The 26,551-nt window shown below is 34.1% G+C and overlaps 2 protein-coding genes and 1 pseudogene across 2 annotated transcripts; 2 read left to right on the top strand and 1 right to left on the bottom strand.

The window, feature by feature from the left end:
* Positions 1 to 1,020: 1,020 nt before the first annotated feature.
* LOC108850844 (ruBisCO large subunit-binding protein subunit alpha, chloroplastic-like) lies at positions 1,021 to 1,972 on the bottom strand (annotated as a pseudogene).
* An 8,091-nt stretch (positions 1,973 to 10,063) lies between these two features.
* On the top strand, positions 10,064 to 18,438 carry LOC108848510 (uncharacterized). The gene is made up of 36 exons (XM_018621899.2): positions 10,064 to 10,531; positions 10,614 to 10,721; positions 11,210 to 11,326; positions 11,409 to 11,559; positions 11,957 to 12,207; positions 12,309 to 12,482; positions 12,583 to 12,656; positions 12,737 to 12,854; positions 12,943 to 13,026; positions 13,119 to 13,214; positions 13,306 to 13,407; positions 13,503 to 13,571; positions 13,644 to 13,739; positions 13,842 to 13,949; positions 14,062 to 14,175; positions 14,295 to 14,378; positions 14,464 to 14,592; positions 14,668 to 14,866; positions 14,954 to 15,097; positions 15,187 to 15,230; positions 15,359 to 15,442; positions 15,554 to 15,699; positions 15,785 to 15,854; positions 16,016 to 16,165; positions 16,266 to 16,331; positions 16,426 to 16,570; positions 16,653 to 16,717; positions 16,808 to 16,873; positions 17,021 to 17,114; positions 17,213 to 17,249; positions 17,347 to 17,404; positions 17,506 to 17,616; positions 17,706 to 17,773; positions 17,894 to 17,960; positions 18,035 to 18,103; positions 18,199 to 18,438. The coding sequence occupies exons 1-36, from the start codon at positions 10,322 to 10,324 to the stop codon at positions 18,283 to 18,285; spliced, it is 3,855 nt and encodes a 1,284-aa protein (XP_018477401.1). The 5' UTR covers positions 10,064 to 10,321; the 3' UTR covers positions 18,286 to 18,438.
* Positions 18,439 to 19,677: 1,239 nt separating this feature from the next.
* LOC108854564 (uncharacterized) lies at positions 19,678 to 26,532 on the top strand. The gene is made up of 19 exons (XM_018628162.2): positions 19,678 to 21,299; positions 21,381 to 21,467; positions 21,562 to 21,763; positions 21,849 to 21,960; positions 22,294 to 22,386; positions 22,728 to 22,820; positions 22,968 to 23,049; positions 23,131 to 23,190; positions 23,279 to 23,331; positions 23,657 to 23,823; positions 23,940 to 24,153; positions 24,450 to 24,507; positions 24,599 to 24,655; positions 24,750 to 25,004; positions 25,116 to 25,180; positions 25,278 to 25,334; positions 25,428 to 25,521; positions 25,813 to 25,953; positions 26,035 to 26,532. Exons 1-19 carry the CDS (start codon positions 20,016 to 20,018, stop codon positions 26,143 to 26,145), a joined length of 3,285 nt encoding a protein of 1,094 aa, XP_018483664.1. The 5' UTR covers positions 19,678 to 20,015; the 3' UTR covers positions 26,146 to 26,532.
* The last annotated feature ends 19 nt before the right edge of the window (positions 26,533 to 26,551 follow it).

Here is a 26,551-nt window from a genome sequence, read left to right as displayed (position 1 = left end):
ACTACTTCTCATTCTCTCCTTTTAAAAATTCATAGATGGAAGTGCTCTTATATTATTAAGAGAAATTACATGGCACTCAAAGAAAATTGTAGTTCACTCCATAGACAAAATTCTTAATTTTCATTGATACCTTGTGTATTTTATGTATTATTAATTAAGCTCCAGAAACAGACAAGGACAAGCATTGCAAAAGCATGCATACAATTACCCACAATGCCATAAACATCAAGTGGGCAAAATGTGTGATAAGCCTCAAACTATTACAGTCCTTAAATCCGGTCATGTTGCGTTTAAAGATGGAAACACAATAAGTGGGAACTTGCGGCAAACATCTAGGCCAGGTGCTTCAAGTAGATCGAGCTTATCATCTCCTAGTGGATTAGCCTCGACTCTCCAATCGAACCTGTTCACAAGGTTGGCCACTGTTACCTCAGCCATGGCCAGTGCCAATCTGCTTCCAGGACAAATCCTTCTCCCCGATCCAAGTGGAATGAAATTAAAGTTTTGTCCTTCAAAATTTATCAACTCCCGAAAACAAATGGTGTTGAGTTCGGCCCCTCTGAACACACACTAAAGATTTTGGAACAATATGTGAATACCAAACCTGAAGTTATGACGACATAAACTCATTGCAAACAAACATATATCTAAAATCATTTGGTGATAAATTGATTAGTATACATATTTTATATATTAGTTAGGATCTAGATGTGAGAGATGTATAGCTATGAAATGATAGCATTAGCTGTCCGAAGGTGTGACCTGACGTCCTAACGTATGTATGTTCAACACTAAAGTTGAATAATACAACTTAGACAAATGATGTTTGAGGGAATGGTGGTGCTTAGTACATATTGAATACAAACTTCTCAAGTTTGTTTTGCAATCATAAATCAAAAAGATTATTATTTCTCATTACCGTTAAACAAACTACTCATTTCCCCAAGAGAAAAACATTGCAAATAATTGGGGACAACAAATATATAGTAGCCATATGATAAAAAAAATGTGTAATTTTCATTACACCATGAGACCCTAAGGAGGAGCAGCAGCAGGAGCCTTAGGTTTCGGTTTGTCGACAACAATGGCCTGAGTGGTCAGCACCATTCCCGCAACCGAAGCAGCGTTCTGAAGTGCACATCTCGTCACTTTAGCTGGATCAAACACTCCAGCTTCCAACAGATTCTCATACGTATCAGTCATGGCGTTATAACCAATCTCCCACTCGCTGGACATAATCTTTTCCACAACAACTTCTCCTTCTATTCCAGCGTTCTGAGCAATCAGCGTAGCTGGTGCCACCAAAGCCTGGTTTCAAAAACACAAAACCTCATAAGATCAAATCTCAAACGATCACAAGATAAAACTGATGAATCTTTTACCTTCTGTACTATGTCAGCTCCCAAACGTTCATCAGCATTCTCCAGCTTCTCCTTAATAGCAGGAATATCACAGTAGAGAGATGCACCAACGTGGAGCCGCCATGCACCAGGAACTATTCCTTCTTCGATTGCAGCGAACGTAGAGTTCTTCGCGTCCTCGATACGAGAGTATGTGGCCTCTGTCGATCTCCATTTTCCGAGAGGAAACGAGGAGAGATGTTGACATCGGACTTTAACTGTTAAATTTGAATTTATGAGCGTTTGAAATTATTAGTTTACCAATTTACTTTGGATAGTTCTTAATGTTTATTAGCTGTGAAAATTTGCGATTATATGATTTTCTTGATTGGGTTTGTGTGTTCCTTTTCTGAATTTCTCTTTTCTTCTACACGTTTAAATATTTTAATTTGATCAGTCAAATTTTAGATAGAAAGGCATAAAATTTTGAATCTAAAGTCTACAAGTAAAAGAAAAGTGAATTCCTAGAAACATATGGCATACTTAAGTTTCCAAAAAAAAACATATGGCATACTTATTTGATGATTTTGAGCGTTTGAGATTAAATTTTTACCAATTTAACTTGGATACATCTTAGTGTTACTTCAGCAAATAAAAATTTATTATTGTATTTTTCTCTTGATTAAGTTTGCATGTTCCTTTCTGAATTTCTGTTTTTGAAAATGTTATGTTTACTACCGAGTTAAATATTATCTTTGTATTTTATTTTGATCAGTAATACTTCAGTTAAAAAAGACATAAAATTTGAACCTAAAGTCAACATGTAAAAGAGAGGCAATTCCCTAGAAGCACATGCCATGCTTATTTGATGATTTTGAGCGTTTAGGATTAACTTTTTACCAATTTTATTTGAATAGTTCCTAATGTTACTTAAACTGTTAATGTTTCATTATTGTATGTTTTTCTTGTTTGAGAGTTTGCGTGTTCCTTTATGAGTTTCTGTGTGCTTGAAAATGTCATATGATATTTTATCTTTATGTTTTAATTTTAGCAGTCATACTTTAGATAAAAAGGGCAAAAATATTGGACCTGAAATCTACAGGTTAAAGAGAAGCGAATCCCTAGAAACATACGCCATGCTTATTTGATGATGATGTACCCGGCGGCATATGTTAAATGATGAAAATGGAACTTTGTTATAAATGCATCCCTTTTCGGTCGCATGTGATCAGACTCTCATCATTATTCCCACTTCCAACAACTCCTTAAACACCTCTCCAGGCTCCACCAAACCATCTCTCTATAGATGTTTCATACGTAACATATACCCAAAGTGTATAACCTAGATCAGTAAGTGTATATTGTTACTATTGGAAGCCTTGTGGTCATCAGACTCGCCACATTTTTCATTCTAATTCGAGGAACCTAGCATGAGTATTCCGTTTATGGTTGGCTACTTGATACAGCCAATCAATTCAAGCCGCCGTACTGTATAGGCTTTTCACTTCTGCATGATTTTTCAAGAAATCAAGTAAGGTTTAATTTATACATTATATATCTGCTGAAAAAAGCTGACAAAAAATACATTATGTATCTTATTTTCACGGATTATTATTACCAAAACAAGTTGACAAATGTTTAAATTAACAAATTGGTTTGGAGTTGACAAAAAAAAATTGGTTTGAATATCTGTTTCGGGGCTAAGAGTATAAAAAACTAACACACGACATTCTTTATTGGCACTCAAAGCTAAACAATTAGTCCAATAATTTAATCAGTGAAGAATTAAGAAATTAGGATTACATAATGATTCGTATGTGTTTCCAAAACTACGATATTATGAGTAGAAAGAACGTAACCAAAGAAAAGATAACAGAAATTGGATCTAGAGTCGGATATTATCGCTTCGTTGATATAGTACGGTATTCAATTTCTCGAGAGTCTCCTCCGCAAATAGTTTGAACTTTGAAAGTATAACCACAGTGGCAACCATACCACTAAAGGTGTCTGGATAATTAGATTAGAAAATAATGTTAATGTCTTTTTGAATGCTGATTTATTGTGTTCTGTTTAATATTAAGTCAACATTCTTTTATTAATTGTTTCAATTTTTTTTTGGGTATAACAGAGCTGAGCTCTGATCTTTGTTTTTGTTTGCCTTTTCCTTCTTTTTCGTGAGATTCCTCTCTTTATTGAATGTTCTTCAAGATCAGATATACTTCTAGATCTACAGATATGGTAACAGTTCTTGGATCTTTTCTTTAGATTTTATTTTCAGGTAGTAGTGCTCCTTGATGTGCCATAGGATTATGAGCAATTTTCGTGGTGGCATATTACCATCAGGGGCTTGCCATTACTTCGGGCCTTCTCCACTGTACCGTCGTTCAGATGCTACACATGGCTTCTCTCTAGATTAATTTAAGTTTGTTTTGCTTGTTTTACTTTTAACATGTTTGGTTCCATGAATATTTTTTTCTTTTGTAGTTTTGTCTTTAAAGATGTCACCTAGTGGGTAATATTCTTTAAATTTTGATAAAATAATTTAGATGAAATACCCCGTGATATCCGGAGATTTCATATATTTATGTAGTTGGAAATAAAGTTTCACGTATATTGTAATATTAGATCGGCTACTATTGTCTTTTGGTGGCTGAATCAAATTAAGAGGATTTTATAAGATAATTAATATCAAGGATGATGTATAGCTAGCGACGATGGATGACACATATGCTATTTCCCACGGTCGATTGGTTGGTGTTTGAGGCGGGTTTCGATTTATGAAAGCTAAATATTATACACACTCTCTGTCAATGTTACTACTTTTTTCTACTTCAGCCAGTTTTATAATTCTTCTTCTCTCTATCCGAAGCCGAAACTCAGTAAATATCAATATACATAGAGATGCTAAATGGATTTTGTCTGCTTAAATTATTCCGGTTTCTGGACTACTCGATACATCAAATTCTTGGGTTTAAAGTTTGAATTTACATTTAATCTTATTATTTAGAGTCATAATACAAATTTGATATTTACCTACCGTATTATTTACCAAAAATACCACTAGACTCAAAACAAGACCTAAAACTTTATTTAATGATAAATTAATAATATGAAAAATCGACATAAATGGTGCATGTGATTTACATAATAACGGTTTAATGTTGGTCTAAACCGATACAATCTAAAAACCAGCACTATAGATCAAAATCAGAGCTGACAAAAAAATTCAAAATCAGAAGTACTTATGGTTCAAAAGAAAAAAAAAATTCAATTGCTCGATGGGACTAAAAAGTATTGCAAATTCATAGAACATAGAAAAAGACTGTGTTCATTGATATTGACGTGAACCGAATTTCTTTTTGCCTATTTACGGTGCTTAGTTATTTTTTTATTTACACATAATACCAAAGTTTCCATAAAAGTAGAATTTTAAAATGCAACATCATTTAATGTTTATAAAAAGAAGGATCGTATATTTTATTCCATATGATGTTTCATAAACCAAACCTACTAAAAAGTATTAAATAACCATGATGGGTATTCAACATACTTAATAAATCCAATTTTCATATAGAATTAAATAATAATCAAATAATGAAGATGTCTAGGAATACTTCTATCTTATTAAAACAGGAACATTACAACTTCTTCTAGGTGGATTTTTAAAGGTGGACCTCATATATTTAAATTAAATGTCTCATTCTTTGTATATAACACGTACCATAGTCTAACTTTGCATTGATGTATTTCCTTAAATACAGTTCTTCTTTTTGTCCATATTCCATATATGATTTTTACATTTATTACATGTCGATTTAAATAAGATATATACTAACAATACTAAAAATATTAATCGTTCTATAATTATTCTATACAATTCATTTTAAATTGATCAGTATACTTTCATTGGCCATATTAATTTTATTAGTACAAATAACATTAGGTAGATAAGTCATAGACACATACATAAAGATATGACTATTCTTATAACTACGTTGGGCCTAATCTACTTTCTAAAACAAATAACACATAGCTTCATATATTGTATAGAATATAGTAATATTGTATAGTATCATACTTATACAATAATACTAAAAACAAACCAAACTGAAATATAATATATATCGAAAATGCTTTGAACCATTACACACAAAATATATTAGACCTCAGAGATAAAATTCACTTTGAAATTACGTAATAATTATTTTAAAAAATTAAATTTTGTAATGTACAAAAAAACATAAGTTTTATATAAAATTTTGTGTTACAATAAAAAGACACAACTCGCGCTTGCAAAATGTTGTTTTTACATACGAAAGACAGTTTTGATATTGTTCTTTAAACACAAAATTGAATTATACAAACTCGATACTACATAAAACTAAACAATATAGAATACGTTTTAAAAATAAAACCCGTGCGGATGTGCATATGTTTATATAATATATAAATATATTATGTTACACATATTTTCATATAAATAATACCCCAATGTAAGTTTTGTATGATAAATGTTGAAAATACAAAATATATAGCACTATGTATTTTAAATAATACAGAAAAAATCTACTTTACGTTATCATAAAAAATTAAAAATAAAATTTAGTAATTAAACACATTGCTTATATAAACACATTAGTACATATTGTTATTTATCAAAATTTTATATTAATCCACATTGGCGATCATATATAACATTTAGTAAAAACAGAAATTAAAAAAAAATGACTCCCGCTCGGTCGAACGGGTCATGATCTAGTATCCATTATATTTCAAACAGTAACCAACTTTTAAAATCAAATAATATGTTTAATAAATGCAAGTTTCTGAAAAATATAGACACAAATAAATTAAAAATATTTATAAAGCATATTTTTAGAATATTTAATGAAAATTTGATTTTATAAGAATGTTTCTTAAATCACAATTATTCAATTTTATATTAGCTATATAGTTAATGCAAGACTGTGAAAAAATAAAAGTAAAAGATATAACATAATCCAATTTTATATAAAATTATTAAATATTAAATTTTTATTTTGAAAATCAAATAAAGAAAATGCAATCTGGCAATAGTAGGGTAGTTTACATATAATTTTTTGGTAATTAGTTTTACATATAATTGATCCTTGTATTCCATCAAACAATCATGTTTTAGCTTTTAATAAATCTAGAGCTAAGAAATAGAAAAGAAAAATTATTAGTTTTGAAAATCAGTTTTCTATAACTTTTATTTAGAGCAGCAATAGTGGTAAATCTCTCAAACTCAAGTCTCTTAATGTTTTATATTAATATTTATATTTTTTTTACCTAAATGATTAAATTTAAATATCAAAAATGCAATTGTCCACATAAGCCAATTAAAAAATTGTAACTCTTTTGTCAACACTTCTTCATAAAGAAGCAATTGTAACTCTTTTGACATCCTCTTTCATCCTTTTTTTTATTTTATTAGTTTTTTTTTTAAAGTCCTTTGTCAAGAACTCACCACTAATCATGCTCTTAGTGTTTTGGTTATCTTTAAAATATATTATGGTAAAAAATGTCATATTCAAAATGTTAACTAAATTTTGAAGCAAGTAAAGTAAAACTACAAAAAATATAAAATATATCTTCGCTATTTTTAAGTGAGTTCTTTTAGATTTCCATTCCTTTTTAACTAATTTAAACTACTTTATTTATTGTATTATTAATTAGTTTGATAACATTTACTAAAATAGAACTTACATATCTTAAAGTATTTCATTATATCTTCTCTTTTTCACTCTTTCTAATTACTTCACTAATTGTATTTACTATAATAATTCACATTATTTGTTTTACGTATTAACAATAATAATTTTATAAATTTGAATGAAATTTCTTCATTTGTAACAAAAATTTAAATTAGTTAAAATAAATTTTATTTGTTTACATCATCAGTTATATATAGGCATCTAAGTATACATTCGAATACAAATCGTTTTTTATATTGATTTCTCTTGTTTTAAAATTAAACTCAATTTGGATATTATAAATTTATGGACGGAGGTCGAATCGTCCGAATAAGTATGCAGGAATACAAAAATATCCAAATAGCATATATATTTAAAAATATCATTAAACAATTTATAAAAAGGAAAATTAAAAATAAAATACGGATAAACTCTAGTAATTATATTAAGTAACTTGACATAAAAATGATTTCTTGAATATAGATTTCGTCCGAAAAGAAACAAAAGGGAAATGGATTTTAGTTTCTTTGAAAGGAAGCAATTATATTAAATATAAAAATGATATGCTTAGAATATATTACACAATTTTAGTTTTTAAGATCTAGACTTTAAAATTGTATTATCCTTGAGGCAAAAAATAGTTTTTGTTTTCGAACATCTGCTTAGTACGCTGTAAGTTAAAGCAAAACTCTTTTAGATTTCATAAATACATGTTTTAGTAGTTAAATACTCTTTCCGTTCGGAATTATCTGACGTTCTAACGATTTTTTTGTGTGAAAATATTTGACGTTCACGAAGTTATAGATTAAATAGTTAACATATGACTTTTTCAATCCTTATAGTTAATGATCTCTAATATAATGACATGAAGTCAATTGAAAATTAGTCACTAATGAAAAGTTAAAATATATATTACATTAACTTTCTTAATTTATGTGCCATATTGTAAAACGTAAATCCGAACGGAGGGAATATTTTTTTACTGCAAAATGTTTTGTTTGTCAATCAAACATTAACAAATAAATTTTGGCAAAAAAAACATTAACAAATAACATTTATTCTATAAAAAACGCAAAAATCTCGTATTATGTATGTATCACTGTTGAAGTACTGATTTTAATTCCGTTTATCAATTAAATAAGCTGTCATTATTCAGACCTTTAATGATGGAAATGTTTTAACCTTTTAAAGAAAAAACTGAAATGCTTTCTTTAGTTTGATAAGTGTGTAAACTGAAACGAGTTCGAAAAGCAAATAGGACTTGACCCCGACAGACGGAATTTTGTTATTTAAATGCAATCCTTTTCGGTTTCCATGTGACCACACTCTCTCATCATTACTCCCACTGCATAAGAAAAACAAGTTATAATCTCTGAGTGAAATAGAAAGACAAAAATATAAGTAGATTTTGATCAAATTCGTTATTCGTTTCCATTAGAACAAAAAATTTAGATATTTATAACTTTATAAGACAAAGCAAATTAATATGATATCTATAAAAATGAAGTAAATTATAAATAATAATATTTTTAAAAACGGATATCCAATTCAATCTATTATATGTATATATAGATATATTGAAATTTTACATCTAATTTTTATAAATACTATATTTTATATAAGTTTTACAATATTCATATTTATTAGATTTATTATATTAGTTACTATAATTTAAAATTCAATATATTTTCTAATTTTGTGATAAATATTATTATTTTATTTTATTTAAACTTTTTATTTAATTTTAATTATATTATTTCACGGATTAAATAATACATTCGGTTAAAATCTTAAATTTTCTGGATATCATAGACACCGAATATCCGAATAACTACTTATTAAACCAGATTTTCTGGATATCATAGACACCGAATATCTGAATTGCTACTTATTAAACCGGATTTAATAATTGATTATTTGGACCAAACATATCAAATTATGCATACCTCTAAAAATCTTGATATTCTATTTGTGCCCACCTATAAATATATATTGCTTACATTTTAAGTGTATAATGGAAAATGGGTGGGTCTAGAAATTTTTTTATATAGAATTGTGACTCTTTTTATTCATGTTGATTAATTTTTCTTGGAATATTGTGAATTAAAAAAAATTTAAAATATATTTTAAATGGTTTGAATTTTTTTAAGTTTAAAATTTTTCGAGCGCAAGAGCTGATGGTGTTAGTAAAGAAAATTCTCCCATAATAAAAATGTTAAATAACAAATAAATGTAATCTTTTCTGCACTACATATAAATTACATTTTCTGCATTTAGCATGCACCTCCATTCAATGCATACATTGTGTTTCTAAATAAAATAGTATATTATTTTAGTTGTAGAAAAAAAATACAAAAATATGAGAGAAATTAGATTTGTACTAGAGCTAGAGTGTTTTGATCATGGAATTTAGATATTTAAGTACAAACAAAAGTATGTGAATACACATGTCTACTAAAGAAGATAATAGATAAACCTGAGAATACCTTACTACAATTATAAATAGACAAAACAAAAGTAGTATAATGTAAAGAAAAAAGTGGTACAAATTCTTTAGTAACAATATAGGTTTGGAAAAAAAAGGTTGGGAATACAATTGGATACGTCCAAAGATTATACACAGAAAACAATCTTTTTACACATTGATTAATTCTTCTTCTTCTTTCGTACTGAAATAAATCCAATACAGCGAACTCTACTTTGAACTCCACTAGCTACACGAATATGAACTATTGATTTCTACTCATTTGAATGTTCAGGAAAGAGTCTATTCATAAGTTGTATTTCTATCCAGAAATTAGATCTGTATTTTTAATAGACACATGTTTAACCTTATTTCGGTAAAAATATATTTTTTATGCATGAATGTTGGTTTCATTTTTTCGACAAAGAGGCCTTTATAAAATCTAATTTCCATAGAAATAAATAGGACACCGTAGTTTCAAAAGGAAGAAGAAAATGACAGATTCAAAACACACACATTTGACACGCTCACACAGTTAACAGTTCTAAACAACTATAAAAACCTCTTCATGGTTCTCCTCTCCCTCTCTCTCTCTCCATTTTAATCTGGAAACAGATCATTTACACATCATTATTCTTCCATGCTCGCTCTCATGAGTTCCTGATAATTATCATAACAACTTCTCTTTGCCTTCTCTGTGAAAAAAAAGAAATCAATACCGGCCAAGAAAACATGAAGATTCTTTCATCTCTTCTTCTTGTTCTCCTGGAAAGTCCTCTCTCTATCACTCTCTTTATTTTTCTATGTTTTCGGAAAATACAAAATTATTTTTCTTTCTTTTTAGGTTCTCTGAGTTTCGTTTTTTTTGGTTGAATTTTTCTATGCAGTTTCTGTTTGTTCTTTGTAGAGTGGAAGCAAGACAATCAGCAGGATACTGTGCAATGTATGATATCTGTGGAGCACGGAGCGACGGAAAAGTACTGAATTGCCCCTTTAACATCCCTGCCGTCAAGGTGACTTGAGCCGAGTCGATTTTATTATTGTTATTTTCTTTGGAAAAAATGGTAATGATTTATTGTAGTGTATGTTTTGTAGCCGGATGATTTATTATCTTCAAAGATACAAAGCTTGTGCCCAACCATCACTGGCAACGTTTGTTGCACTGAGACTCAATTCGACACGTTACGTTCCCAAGTTCAACAGGTAATACACAACACAAGTAACTAACCCTTTTTGTCTTTTTATGAATTGTAGTAATGTTTCACTATCACCAGAAGCTTTTAATCAGTGACCCACTTAACACGTTTCAATAGCTGGGTATTTGACTATTCTGATAGTGATGGCTAAACCTCCTCTTTGCAACTACTAACCATTTTGTTTTTTTGGGATGGTAATGTTTAACTGTCAGTGACCCACAAATGTTTCAATAGCTTGGTTTTGACTATATTGATAGTGATAGCTATGGTTAAAAAATGGAACCTTAAACCTTTTTTTTTGATATTGGTGATAGTGAGTACAACTAACCATTTTGTTTTTTTTTGGATGGTAATGTTTAAGTTAAACTACCACAGTCTTTTAGTGACCTACAAAATCGTTTCAAGCGTTTGATTGTGACTATATTGACAGTGCCAGTGATTAAAACATTATTAGCAATGTGATTATGTGAAAAAAGAGTTTATTTTTCTTGTCAGGCTATTCCCTTTATAGTAGGCTGTCCAGCATGCTTGAGGAACTTTCTGAATCTTTTCTGTGAACTTACTTGCTCTCCTGATCAAAGTCTATTTATCAAAGTTACTTCCACTACAAAGGTATATAAAATCATATTCTTACACCGTCTCTAATTTGCTTCCAACAACATAACTTAAGTAGCTAGCTTATGTCCAAGTGCAGAGCAAGAATAATTCGACCGTTGATGGGATTGAGTACTACATAACCGATGATTTTGGAGCAGGGATGTATGAATCTTGCAAGAATGTGAAGTTCGGTAGCTCCAACAGCCGAGCTTTAGATTTTCTCGGAGCTGGTGCAAAGAATTTTAAAGGTAGGATTTTATTGTGTCAGCTTGTTACTTGTCTTATGATAAGTTTGTTTATGCAATTCAAATCGGTTTAAAATAACTTGTATCGGTTATAATCAGTTTAAATCGATCTAAAGATTCTAAAACTGTTAATTAAACACTAATATTAATATAAATCTACAAATTTATCTAATTTATTTTGTATTCCGTATCTAATTTTAATAATTCATCAAAATAATTTTATAATTAAATTCAAAAACTTAAATATCTTATATAAATGTAAAAAATAAACCCCTAGCTATATATACTTTTTTTCGTCACAAAATCCCTAGCTATATAAATGTAAAAAATAAACCCCTAGCTATTTCTTGAACACTCTTATCTTAGGACATAACTTAGATTGCTCTGTTCTGCCATGCAGAGTGGTTTGCATTTATCGGCCAGAAAGCTGGTGTCAATTTGCCAGGCTCACCTTATGGGATCAAGTTTTCACCGTTACCACCAGTGTCATCCGGAATGAAGCCTATGAATGTGTCTACTTATTTATGCAGTGATGATACTCTTGGATGTTCTTGTGGTGATTGTCCTTCTGCAGGTGCTTGCTCCAGTACAGCAGCAGCACCTCCTACTCAGAAAAGGCATGCTTGCTCAATCAAGATTGGATCACTTGAGGTGAATATGGTTTTTTGTCTTTTTTTTTTGCTAATGCTTTGTAATAACAACAAAGTGTTGCTTAACACATGTTTCCTGGTTGGGTTGGTTTTATAATGCAGGCTAAGTGTGTTGATTTTGTGCTAGCCGTTCTGTATATTGTCTTGGTTTCATTGTTTCTTGGAGGAGGATTACTTCACAGAATAAAGGGTAAGAAAAATAGCTCACCATTGTCAGAAGCTAGCAGAGATAGAAGTTCTGTTAATCCGCAAAAAGCAGACACTATTCATGCGCAGGTAACTTTGTGTTTTAGTCTTTGCAGTACTATACATCATATGAAGTTTGAGCTGCTGATTAGTAATATGGATGCTCGTTGCTTTTATTATGTTCTCTTAGATGCTACAAAACACTCCACAGAGAAACTGGGCTCAGCTGTCAGCAGTACAAGGATACTTGGCCAACTTTTACAGGTTTTGTCACATTCTTACCTTTTTCTGCTTAGCTTTTAGAATAGTGTTGTTGACATTTGTAGAGTTATATGTTTCTCCAGGAAGTATGGGATCTGGGTAGCAAGACACCCAACTCTCGTTTTGTGTTTGTCAGTCTCTTCAGTTCTTCTACTTTGTGTGGGTCTGGTCCAGTTCAAAGTTGAGACAAGGCCTGATAAGGTAGACCTGATTTCAATCTTTTCTCTTATTGCTTTTAAACCTTTCCATCAAATGTTCTTAAAATGTGTTATCTTACTATATGTTTCAGCTATGGGTAGGTAAAGGGAGCAGAGCTGCTGAAGAGAAACAATTCTTTGACACCCATCTTGCTCCGTTCTACAGAATTGAACAGGTTTCACATTTCTATCAATTTTTTTTTCACATTTAAAACATGTTAACTTTTCTGTTTGTCCTTTTTTCACTTGGTTATGGAAATTTGTGCAGCTAATTATAGCAACAGTTCCTAAATCTCCTCACGATAAGGCGCCAGAAATTTTGACAGATGACAATATTAAGTTACTATTTGACGTACAAAAGAAGGTATCTTCTTTCTCTCACTTTCACTTCTTTCTGAACCTATCTGAACACCCACATAATGTTATAATGTAATAAGTTCCTTTTGATATGGTAGGTTGATGGACTACGGGCAAATCACTCAGGTTCAATGGTTTCTCTGACAGACATTTGCATGAAACCACTTGGAGAGGATTGTGCCACACAGAGTCTTCTGCAGGTTTCACTCCTACCCCAATTTTTTTTTAATTGTACTTGAGTTTAGCTTTACTAGTCCTTAACGTATCTGTTTGATTCTCTTCTTTCTGGAGGCAGTATTTCAAGATGAAACCAGGAAATTATGATGACTTTGGAGGCGTCGATCATGTTAAATATTGCTTTGAGGTACCTCGTGAATATGTTTTGTATCATTTAATTAAATAACTCTTGTCTTATATGCACACCACTTCTCTCCAGCATTTCACCTCCGCAGAATCATGTTTGAGTGCATTTAAAGGTCCCCTTGATCCAACAACAGCACTGGGAGGTTTCTCAGGGAACAATTATAGTGAGGTCAGTTTGTTAAGCTAAGAGCAACCACCACATAGACTATGTATCAATTTATATAAGTATCTAATTAATTAATGCCCCTTTAAATGACTTGGCTTAAGACAGGCTTCTGCTTTTATTGTGACTTATCCTGTGGACAATGCTGTTGACAACGAAGGTAACAAAACTGAGAAGGCTGTGGCTTGGGAGAAAGCCTTTATCCAACTTTCCAAGGTTTGGGAGTTTTCGATATTTTTGATTTTTTATAGTTTTTGTGACGTACTTGTTCAATGTTATTGTTCTTGTTGCCTCCATTAACTAGCGTCAGCACTTTTTATAATGGCAGGATGAATTGTTGCCAATGGTTAAATCAAAGGGTTTAACTCTTTCTTTCTCTTCGGAAAGCTCTATTGAAGAAGAGCTGAAAAGAGAAAGCACAGCAGATGTTATAACTATAGCCGTGAGTTTCCTTATTTTATTTCATCCTTTTTTGTTTATAGCCATCTTTTAATTTGTGCTTGGTTCCTAATATGTCATGTCTTTCATGACATTGTACTTGTTCTGTTTTCTTTGCTTCAGATAAGTTATCTTGTCATGTTTGCATATATATCACTCGCACTTGGGGATGCACCTCGTTTGAATTCCTTTTACATTACATCCAAGGTATGAATAATGACTCATGGTTAGAAACTTCAAATGACTTACTTGGTTATAACTTATTCTGAAAAGTAACCCTTCTTCATTTCAGGTTCTGCTTGGTCTATCTGGTGTTATTCTCGTCATGCTTTCTGTCCTCGGCTCCGTAGGATTTTTCAGTGCCGTTGGGATGAAATCGACTCTAATCATAATGGAAGTTATACCTTTTCTTGTTTTGGCTGTAAGTTGTCTCTGGTTTGCGACTACAACAATATGTCGTGGCAAAGCGTTCTTAATATGTGCATGAAAATATTAGGTCGGTGTTGATAATATGTGCATACTGGTTCACGCTGTCAAGAGGCAAGAAAAGGATCTACTTCTGGAAAGAAGAATAAGCAATGCCCTTATGGAAGTTGGACCATCTATCACTCTTGCAAGCCTAGCAGAGATTTTAGCTTTTGCTGTTGGTGCTTATATTAAAATGCCAGCTGTTCGAGTGTTCTCCATGTTTGCTGGTCAGTTAAAAACTTTTCAAGCATATTCCGTTTTGAAGGCTTTCATTATCTGCCTTCTGAGTTCTGTCTGACTGGTCTTGCTTGCAGCATTGGCCGTCCTTTTGGACTTCATTCTCCAGGTTACTGCTTTTGTTGCCTTGATTGTATTTGACTTCCAACGGACAGAGGATAAGAGGGTTGATTGCTTTCCATGTATTAAGAGACCTCAACCATCAGATAGTTCTGAGAAAGGTAATATCATTTTTTGTGGGGGTTTGATATATCAGTGCAGACTAAATGTGAAATCAAATTTTCATTGGAGTTGTCTTGTATCACTTCAGGTCTTGGTCAAAAGAAAGCTGGTCTTTTGGCTAGATATATGAAGGTATTTCATTAATCATTTATACATCATCAGTGATATCTTATAACATAGTCTAGGAAGTTTTTCAATCTATGAAAGTTAATTATTTAGGTATGTTGAGTTTTTTTATGCTTCATTTCCACACTTTTCAGGAGGTCCATGCACCCATTCTCAGCTATTGGGCAGTCAAAATATTGGTTCTTGCTTTCTTCTTTGGCTTAGCAATGGCTGGAATTGTGAGTTTGATACATTTTTCTGACCTATAAGAGAAAAGTTTTAAAGATTTCATTAGCCTTTTAAATTATATAATCTCTTTAACTTATTGTGTGTTGTGGTGGACCATGTAGGCATTGTCCACTAGGATCGAGCCTGGTTTGGAGCAACAGGTTGTTCTTCCTCAGGACTCGTATCTTCAGGGTTACTTCAACAATATTTCGACATATCTTCGAATTGGTCCACCTCTATATTTTGTTCTGAAGAATTATAACTACAGGTATATCACGTTCTGATGTTTTTAGATGTGATATGTTTGGTTGAACTTGTTATTAAAACTCTGTTTTTTTTGCTTCATGTCTCAGCTCAGAATCAAGACATACAAATCAAATTTGTTCCATTAACAAGTGTGATTCTAATTCTCTTTTGAATGAGGTTAAACACTGATATCACTCTATACATGCTTTTCAAGTCAATTTGGGAACAAAAAAGTATTATATTTTATTAATTGTGTTTCAGTTAAATCCTAAAGGCACACATTGTTAGCTTTGGTTGTTCTTCTTTTTGAAGATTTAAATTTAATTTTTGTCCAATAGATTGCAAAGGCTTCTTTGACTCCAGAACTAAGCTACATAGCTAAGCCAGCTGCTTCATGGCTCGATGACTTTCTTGTGTGGTTATCTCCCGAGGCATTTGGCTGTTGCCGAAAGTTTACTAATGGTACCTTTTGTCCCCCCGATGACCAGGTATATATGCTCTAGAGTTTCATCTACTTTAGATTTATGTGTAGAAGCAGTTAATGACTCACTGATGACTAACTCTCTTGTACTTGCGTTGCATATCTAGCCTCCTTGTTGCCCTTCTGATCAAGGAAGCTGTGGTCTAAGTGAAGTATGCAAAGATTGCACCACGGTAATGTTACTCATGATGATCTCTAATAGAATGTGTTTGTTAATTACCCTCCGCAATTTCTGTAATTATAAGTTTTATGTTTTTTTGTTTGCAGTGCTTTCGTCATGCAGATTTAAGTAGTGACCGCCCATCAACAATCCAATTCAGAGAGAAACTTCCTTGGTTCCTCAACGCACTTCCTTCAGCTGATTGTGCTAAAGGTGGCCATGGTGCTTATTCTACTAGTGTTGATTTGCAAGGTTGGTTTTTACACTCTTTGCTCTTTCGTTCTTAGTCCATTTTTCCCAGTCATCGATTCTGTCATTGTATTGGTGTGTCCAGGCTATGAAAATGGTATTATCCAAGCTTCTTCATTCCGCACTTATCACACACCTCTTAACAAGCAGGTACTTATATTATATCTCATCATTATGTAGACCAACTTTGCTACGTTTGTTACTAGAATCTCTGTTATCGTGTAAGTTTGTTTTTTTCAGGCTGACTTTGTTAATTCAATGAGAGCAGCTCAAGAGTTTAGTTCAAAAGTTTCTCGTTCTTTAAAGGTAAAAAGAAAACTATATTTTTGTTATTTTCTTGATCAATAGAAGCTCAAAAAGTATCCCTTTTAACATATCATCTTCCTTCATTTTACCTAATATGTTTCTTCTTAGTGACTCTAATGACTAACTTGTGGTTTATTCTTCTTTCAGATGGAGATATATCCATATTCTGTGTTTTATATGTTCTTTGAGCAATATCTTGACATATGGAAAACTGCATTAATCAACCTCTCAATAGCCATCGGTTTGTTAGATCTTCCAATCCCACATCTTAGTCTCGATTTTACTTTTTTTTTGAACTAAACATATGAATTGACTTGGAATGTTTCATTCATTTTACAGCTGCCGTCGTTGCCGTGTGTTTAATTATCACATGCAGGTATCACTATTAGGCTCATTCCCAATGAAAATTTACTAGATATCGTTAAAACTTAATTCTCCAACTATTTTTCCTCTCTCTCTACTTTCTAACTCAGCTTTTGGAGTTCTGCAATTATTTTGCTGGTGATTGCAATGATCATTATTGACCTCCTGGTAATTTCACACTCTGTTGTTACTTATGAAAAACCGATAAGTAAATTTTCATACACTCAGGTTACTGACGTTATATACTCTCTTGATTTGAAACATGCTAGGGAGTAATGGCAGTCTTTCATATCCAGCTAAACGCACTCTCGGTTGTAAATTTAATCATGTCCGTGGGGATATCGGTTGAGTTTTGTGTACACATAACACACGCTTTCTCGGTCAGCTTCCCTCCTCTGTCTTCATAGCAGTATTCATAACATGCTGTTCTTTTTTTTTAGTGCTGACAAGACTTTCTTAAAATGCTCAGATAAGCTCTGGGGACAGAAACCAACGGATGAAAGAGGCGCTCGGTGGAATGGGAGCTTCAGTTGTCAGGTATTAAAATTGGTCACTCTTCAGCTTGACTCATGAACTTGAAAGTATATGCCAATAAGATATAACGAACCAAAGTCTTAAGTAACACATGTTTTGGAATATCATTTTTACTGTTTGCAGTGGAATTACATTGACGAAGCTAGTTGGGGTGATTGTGCTCGGTTTCTCAAGATCGGAAGTATTTGTGGTATGTGCTTGTCATCTCTTGAAAACATAACATTTTATATTTGGTCTCTGAATTTTTTATTATCGTTTCACCAGGTATACTACTTCAAGATGTATTTGGCACTAGTCCTCCTTGGTTTCTTGCATGGCCTTGTCTTCTTACCGGTAAGTGATGATCGTTTTTTAACATTTCCTTCAATGTTAGACTTGTTGTTGTTGTTGTGACATGAGAGATTATTGGTTTTGATTGGAATATGAAGGTGTTCTTGAGCATGTTTGGTCCAGCTCCAAGACATGTAGAAGGTGATAGGCAAGATCATCGACCTTCGGTTTCATCTCTGCCGTAGCTCAATTATGTTTTATTCTTTCTTTTACAAGGTTTTGTTTTAAATTATATTACATACATTTGTAAATGGTTAAAAATGTTCCACCAAAAAAGAAGAGAATCACATTGGAAGTGGTAAATTTGCAAATATCAGAATGCTGAAGAAACTGATGAATGAGCATTTTAAGAAAGTCTTGTCAGCAGTTATCCGAATCCGACCCGTCCTAATAAAATTTTAATATGAGACCTAGAGGCATAAATCCGAAAATCCGAAAATCCGAAAAATCCAACCCGAGCACCAACGGATATCCGAACACCCAAACCTAACATAAGCAATGAAAAATGCGATACACTTTTTGCCGGCTAATCTTTATCCATTTAGTGTTTAGTGTTTACCAATTGAATTATACAATCTTTACAGAAATTACAAAAAAACAAATTCTTACACATATGCTGGAGAGAGCTTAAGTAAACAAACGAATTGTAGAAGTTTTTATTTGCAAACGACTTTTTAGTATGTTACAAACTTTTCTAGTAATTGATCCTTTTTAATGCGAAAATTGTGGTTGATTATCTTTTTATGTGGAGACTTCTAGAGAAACTGTGGAATAGACAAAATGATATCAATCATTACATATCAGTGTCAATTGAATAAAGTAAACTATTATGACTTTGAGTATCGTTCACTTCATTAGGGTGACCACACCTCACAGAAAACCTCCAAGTTTGACTTTCCACAAGGTTATTCCCGGAATAACTTAAAAAAAATAATCTGTCCAAAGACATAAAGAGACCAACAACACATATGAAAGGTTCTGTTTGGATCTGGCTCCCAGTTGAGATGTCTTAAAAAAGAAGGAAAAGAAATCAGGGAGGCAAAATAGCAAAAACTGAACCAAGGCATACTTACAGCAGATGATATAAGTAGGATATTTGTGATTATAGATCATAACCAACTAAAACTCTCAAAATCGCCATTAAATCCCCCTCTACAACTCCCCTCTTTCTAACTATAGATCCAATAATTAGCACTCTTGGTTACAAAGATCTGTACAAAACGATCAGATCGTCTCTTTTTTTTTTGCCTAGAACGTCACTTGAATAGGCCAAAATGGGAAGTTCCTCAAGTGTCATCCGTGCGGACGGACAATTCCAAGCTTCTCAAAAGCGGTGTTGTTGGAAACTAACTAAAAGAAGAAAAGAAAAAAAAAAAGGTTTCAGTTTAAACATTTTTGGGGTCCAAAGCAAACCGTAGTTGAATAGTACCAAAAAAAAACATTATTGAACAGTTAAAAATCGCAGAAAAGGTTGGAAGCAAGTTACAGAATATACTCTCAATGGGATTGAATCAAAGACAGTTGAGTGGATCTCGAAAATAACTGGACTGGAGACGATGATATTATCCCATCCCCTACTTCAATAAAAAAATTTAATTAGATTTTGACAAAAGAAAAAAAAACACATAAAAATAGAAACAAAGTTTAAGTCTTTTCTCCTTTGCCAGAAAGAAAACCACTTACACACAGCTTTCCACCTTCTTTCTCTCTCTCTGGTGAGAAACTTACGAAACCCTAATTTCATTCTTTAATTCGGAGGAAACCCTAAATCGATCTCCAAAATTGAAGCTTTTCCCTTATGAACCCATCACTAGATCCAATCCCCTTGTAGGTTTCCCCGAGATTTTCCACATTGAATCTCGCCGAAACAGCGATTGAAAACCACAAAAAAAGAGCTTCGCTTATTCAAAAATCGATGGCGAAAGGTACATCCACAGCCACGGGAGAGACTATGGTTCGCACAGGCTGCAAGAGAGAATTGCAATTCATGTTGAAATCACAGTCCGAGATCTGTGGAGGCGAGTCTCTAGGCCGCACCCGCGGAAGCCAAAGCAAAAGCAGCAGCGCCGATTCAAAGAGACCACACGGCCGTTGTCTCCGTTCCGCGTTGAAGAAGATGCGCCTCGAGGTTGCAATGTCTGATTCTGTAGAGGAGGAAGGAGATGATGAGGAGGAGGAGAAGAGCGACGTTGTTGATGATGTTGATGAAGGAGGAGGGAAGGTGGGGGTGTTTAGTGAGGAGACTGAGTCGGAGAAGATTGAGAGTAATGATGATGTGGTGATGATGAATGAAGAAGACCGCTCAAAGGGCGTAACAACGGAAGTTGAAGTGGCTGAGAAGGAGTGTTCGAGTGTTGTGGTGGTGAGGAGAGAGATTGTTATGGCGTGTCCTGCTGGTTTTAGCGAGTTTGCGAAGCTGACTTCGAGATCTTGCCATGCTAATAAGTTGGAAAGTGGTTTGGGTTATAAAAGACCTGGCAGGAGGTTGACACGCTCTATGTTGAAGTCTGAGGCTAGTGATATGAATTCGGAGAAGGAAGCTGGTTGTGTTGCTGATGGTGGTGAAGATCATATAAATGAAGAAGCTAAAGATAGCTGTGCTGCTGGAGGTAGCAAATCTGCGGCTAGTGGTGGTGAAGATCATGTAATTCAAGAAAGGGAAGCTAAAGATATTGAAGGTAGCAAATCTGAGGCCAATGGTGATGAAGATCATGTAAATCAAGAAAGGGAGGCTAAAGATACTGATGGTGGCAAATCTGAACCTAATGGTGACAAAGATCATATAAATCAAGAAAGGGAAGCTAAAGATAGTTGTGTTGATGCTTCTACTTTAGTGGTATGTGGGAAAGAGGAGGAGCTTCATGAGAAAACTAGTGTGGTGGATCCATGCCATGTCGATAAGAAGGCAATGAGTGATGTGGTAGATAAGTCTTTGAGGAGGCTAACCAGGTCATTAGTCAAAGAAACAAGTGATTTAGACGATCCTGATTTGGAGAATATCGAACCATCAGACTTGGGGAAAGTAGCTGTGCATGCCAGTGATGTCAGAATGGATGTTTTTCAAAGCTCTCCAGTTACAACTCCCAACAAGCGTGGACGGCCCAAGAAGTTTATCCGGGATTTCCCGAAAAAGCTGAAAGATCTTCTCGATTCTGGAATACTTGAGGGACTAACTGTGTACTATGTTCGAGGCGCAAAGGTATATATGATGGCTTTCTTTTTGTTTCCACTCGTGTGTAAAAGGGATTTTATATAGCTGATGTGTATTTCACCATGGTAGATGAGAGAAGCAGGGGCTAGGGGGCTTAAAGGAGTAATAACAGGATCTGGCATTATGTGCTTCTGTGGTGACTGCAAAGGAGTTCAGGTTAGTGACATATACTGTTCTTAAATGTCTTGTGATTGGACCTGAATACTGCCTAGCAGGTTTGATATAACTTTTTAAATTTTCATTTCCGCAGGTCGTAAGTGCCGCCGTGTTCGAGCAGCATGCTTCTAGCGCTAACAAGCGCCCACCAGAGTATATCTTACTGGAGTCTGGATGCACACTTCGTGACGTCATGAATGCGTTCAAGGAAACTCCCTTTGAAGCTCTAGAAGAAAGACTTCGTGTGTTAGTTGGACCAGATTTCAAGAAATCTAGCTTGTGTTTTATCTGCCAAGGTTTGCTGATTAGTTCATTGGTTTGTGTAACATTATAAAGACTTAAATTAAAGAACTTAGTCTGGTTACATGTAATTGCTTGCAGGTCCAATGGTTGAGCCTTGTGAAACAGAGTCATTATTTTTGTGCAAATCGTGTTTGGAGAGAAAGGAGCCAGAACCCCATTCCAGTCCGTCTAAAGAAAATGCTCTTAATGGGTATGACTTATATTTCTTTATTTGCTCGTAACAGCCTTTTCCTTGCCTCTAAATCATATGAAAGTAAGGTGAACATACACTTATCTTGTTAAGTTAGTCTATTCAGACTGGGTGGACGGTGAAATGAAAATGTAGCATATTTATTTCGGAAAAGGATATTCAAATAATGTAAAGTGGCTTAGGAGCTGTATATTCCTCTATTATATGGTTGCTTATGTAGAATTCCGCAAGTGCTAATATGCGCAATTTTACTTTTCGGTATATCTAATACACCATTAACAGTGCATACCCTTATCTATTTGATTGATTCTAATTTCCCTCAATTTCCTTCAGATTTTCTAGCCCATGTGTGGTTAAGAAATCTATCCCCAGTAGGCCAATGTCTACTCCTCGCCAAAGTACCAGGCGTGAACAACCAACCAAAAAGTGAGTGTTTTGTGTATGGCGCCAACTATGTGATGGTTTTTCTTTCTTGTAGTATTAACTATTTATATACATAACTTTCTTCTGGGTTTGCATTTTGTAAGCTGCCTGTTATATTATAATTAGCTCGCAATCTGTCATTTATCGTTCTGGAAAATGGTTATATTAGATATAATATTAGAAATTTGCCATATACTTTTCATTTAAGTGGTGGCCTGAGCAGAGAGAATTCTGCCAGGACTAAGATCCATACCTTTCTTCTGGGTTTACAAAAATCTATTACATCAACATATTTGTAGACCTTGCTTTATTAGCTATACTAATTTTATCTTGGTGCTCTTCAGGTCACCTGAGCTAGGTGTGGTTTCAGGAACTAAATCGAGTGAGTCAAAATCCAGCGCAATCAAAAGCAACAGCCATGGGAAAATAACCAGAAAGTGAGTTGTGTTGTTATGACTGTGACTGTGACAGCATTAATTAACGATGTATCTATTGTCTAGTGCTAGACTGCTAGAGTGTTGTCTTTCCTTTCTCTCTGTCATACTTTGTTTTAGTTCTCAGTCCATCTTTTGTCATCTTGAAAGGGATGTACGGCTGCATAAACTTGTTTTTGAGGATGATATACTGCCAGATGGGACCGAAGTGGGATATTTTCTCGCTGGAAAGGTTAGTTCTGCATGGCTAATCGCTTTTCTACATCCTCTTTGTGTAGCTTTATCTACTCCAACTATTTTGTTAATCACGCAGAAAATGCTTGTCGGCTATAAGAAGGGATTTGGGATACTCTGTTCTTGTTGTGACAAAGTGGTACGCTCTCGCTAATGTCGTCAAATTGTCTTTCCTTGCATTTAAGTATTCGGCTCCGAATAAACCTTTATATTTTTAATGGGATCAGGTCAGTCCTTCAACTTTTGAGGCGCATGCTGGCTGTGGAAGTCGTCGGAAGCCGTAAGTTTTTTTGCATCTATTTCCATATTAACGCTCTAGTAGCAGTGAGACTGAGGATTGTTATTGCGAAGCTACGACCAGTCTCCTTGGAAACGTATTAAAAAAAAATCTATTTTTCCTTATCTTTCCGTGTACTGTATAGACAAAAAGCAGTAACACTTTTACCCAATAATTATAAAATTATAAATACATTAAACGTGGGGTATTTTGAAATAGTAAGTGTAGACTAATTAGTAGCTAAAAACGGTGGATCCTTACGATCGCTGATTGTATGATTCAGGGACAAGGTTTTGAACTAACTAGTTGGTCTTCTGTTGATGTTCAGGTTTCATCAAATTTATACAACCAATGGCGTATCTCTTCATGAACTCTCAGTAGCACTAACAATGGACCAGAAGTTTTCTGTACGTGAAAATGATGATCTTTGCAGTATCTGTAAGGATGGGGGTGAACTCTTGTGTTGTGATACCTGTCCAAGATCATATCATATAGGTTCGGGGTTTGCACTTTTCCATTTTTATTTGTTGGTTTTCTTCTGTTGCTATAGTAAAGAGTTTTTGGAGAGTCAACTTGATGTAGACTACTTTTCTGTTTTGGTATTTATCTAGAATGTGCTTATTTACCAAGCCTTCCGAGTGAGAGGTGGTCCTGCAAATATTGTGTGAATATGATTGAGAGAGAGAAGTTCGTGGAGAACAATCCCAACGCCGTTGCAGCTGGTAGAGTTCGTGGAGTTGATGCAATAGCTCAGATCACAACAAGATGCATTCGAATTGTCAGCTCCCTTGTGAGTGAGCTCCCAAGCGTATGCGTGTTATGCAGGTGAATATTGAGCTTTTTCTATTAATATCTAGTGTATGGGGGTTGCCTTTATTGTGTAACCTTAATAAATTACCTAATTTCTTGTAACAACCTTCTTCAAATTGGAATACGGTGTTTTAGCGATGTCTTAGTTGGCTAATTTATCATTTCATATTTCTAATTCATATGGCTTATAGTTTTTTATTATTATTAAGGAACTTGAATTTGTTTGGTTCAGAAGATGATTTTCTCCTCTAACTGAAACCATTTCCTTCTGAGCTTGACAGTTACTTCCTCTTTTTTTTTTGCTTTGGCAGAGGCCATAGTTTTTGCAGGTTGGGCTTTAATGCTCGCACTGTGATAATCTGTGATCAGGTATCTTGTTAAATCATTGCTGTGTTGCGGCATATGTCTCTTAAATCTGCATTTGTCTTTCACCATTTTCAGTTTCTATGTTTCTTCTCAGTGTGAAAAGGAGTTCCATGTTGGCTGTTTGAAAGAACATAACATTGCTGATCTCAAGGTGCTCTACCTCTTTGGCTCTTTGTTTCTCTCGCTATTTCATCTCTGGTGATAGCTCATCATCCTTCTCTTTCTTCTTGTTTATGCCTTAACAGGAGCTACCTGAAGATAAATGGTTCTGTTCCCATGGGTGCGAAAATATCAACACTTCATTAGGCAGTTTGATAGTTCGAGGAGAGGAGAAGCTTAGTTACGGCTCGCTAAAGAAGAAGCAAAATCCTAATGAAGAAAGCTGTCCAGATGACAATACAACTCCAGACATAAGATGGAGGGTCCTTAGTGGAAAGTTGACCTCTTCGGATGATACAAATACGAAAGCGTTGCTTGGGAAGGCACTCTCTATTCTCCATGTAACTCGGCCACATTTCAAACTCGTCCATACTTTGTTCTGTTTGTCCCATCTATTCTCTATGAAAAGGTTTAACTCTTTTCTTGTCCTTTGTAACCATGGAATGCTATAGGAGCGGTTTGATCCCATCAGTGAATCTGGGAGCAGGGGAGATCTCATTCCAGCCATGTTGTATGGGTAAGTGTGCAAATGTAGTAAGGGCAACCACTGTAGTAGATTATTCTTCATGCTCATTATACCAATTAGCTGATGAACCACTTTGCGTGTGAAACAGAAGGAAAGCAAAAGGCCAAGATTTTAGCGGCATGTACTGCACCATGTTGACTGTGGAGTAAGAATCTGATTCCTTGGCCAGTCTATATGTTTGTGAAGCCTGTTTCATATTTGTTAATTTGTGTGTTGTATTTGTCTATCCCTGGTGCAGTGGGGTGATTGTTTCCGTGGGAATCTTTAGGGTTTTTGGGTCTGAGCTTGCTGAACTCCCTCTGGTTGCTACCAGCCGAGATTGTCAAGGCCAGGTAATTAGCTTTGTTGTTGAACCTTCACTTGGTGGGATGTGCATCTTCCGCATAGAATGGCCAAGAACCGATCTGTTCTTATTGTCAATTCCGTACACTGCTAAGTTATAATGTGATGCATCCATTCCATCGCACATATTGTTGATGCCTGTGTTTGGCGTAAGAATGTGTAGCACAATAGTTACAGAAGGAATATTATTGTACCATAGTTACCATACATCCGGCACATTATGAAGTGATGGAACTTCTTGCGATGCAAAAGTTTTATGTACTTGTTTTGGTTATCTGTAGGGTTACTTCCAATGTCTGTTTGATTGCATTGAGAGGCTACTTGGGTCCCTGAACGTGAAATATCTCGTGCTACCAGCAGCAGATGAAGCCAAATCGATATGGACTGACAAATTCGGGTTCACCAAAATGACCGAAGAGGAGGTATACATCTCTGATAAATAAAGCTGTATATAACTCTAAATTAACTGAATCACATCTCTGATAGCTGTGTGTTTGGTTTAGATGAAAGAATACAGAAAAGACTTCTCGGTGATGGTCTTTCATGGAACATCTATGCTGAGAAAGACGGTACCTGCCTTGAGTAAACCTGAGAATGACAGTATGGAGCAGTGAATCAATCTCTCAAGGGTGTCTCTGTTTTCTCTTTTTTCTTTTTGGGTTTCGAAAGCCGTTGGATCGATTACAAAATGCTTCTTTTTTCTATATATTCTAGTAATTTGATATAATGCACAGCAGTTTGGTTAGTAGGAGGCCTCATTCGTGTACAGGTTTTCCTCCTGATGTGTTATCTTTCTCAACAATTGAAAGAGATAACACAGAAGGTTTTTTTTTATAGAGGATTTGGTTTTTGGTAGAAAGAGTAGAGGAGAAAACGAGTCTAAGCTATTTATATAACCGAGTCTTTGGGTATTCTTTTGGGATTTCTTATGAATCTAATTTTTTTTGTATATAATGCCAGGAATAATAATAATATGTTGAAAACAAATGTTCTTAGTCACACTTGAAGTCGGTCTCTTAA

The sequence above is a fragment of the Raphanus sativus genome, chromosome 4 (genome assembly GCF_000801105.2).
Source record: "Raphanus sativus cultivar WK10039 chromosome 4, ASM80110v3, whole genome shotgun sequence".
NCBI classification, from domain to species: Eukaryota; Viridiplantae; Streptophyta; class Magnoliopsida; order Brassicales; family Brassicaceae; genus Raphanus; species Raphanus sativus.
This window is presented reverse-complemented; position numbering and strand designations above follow the sequence as displayed.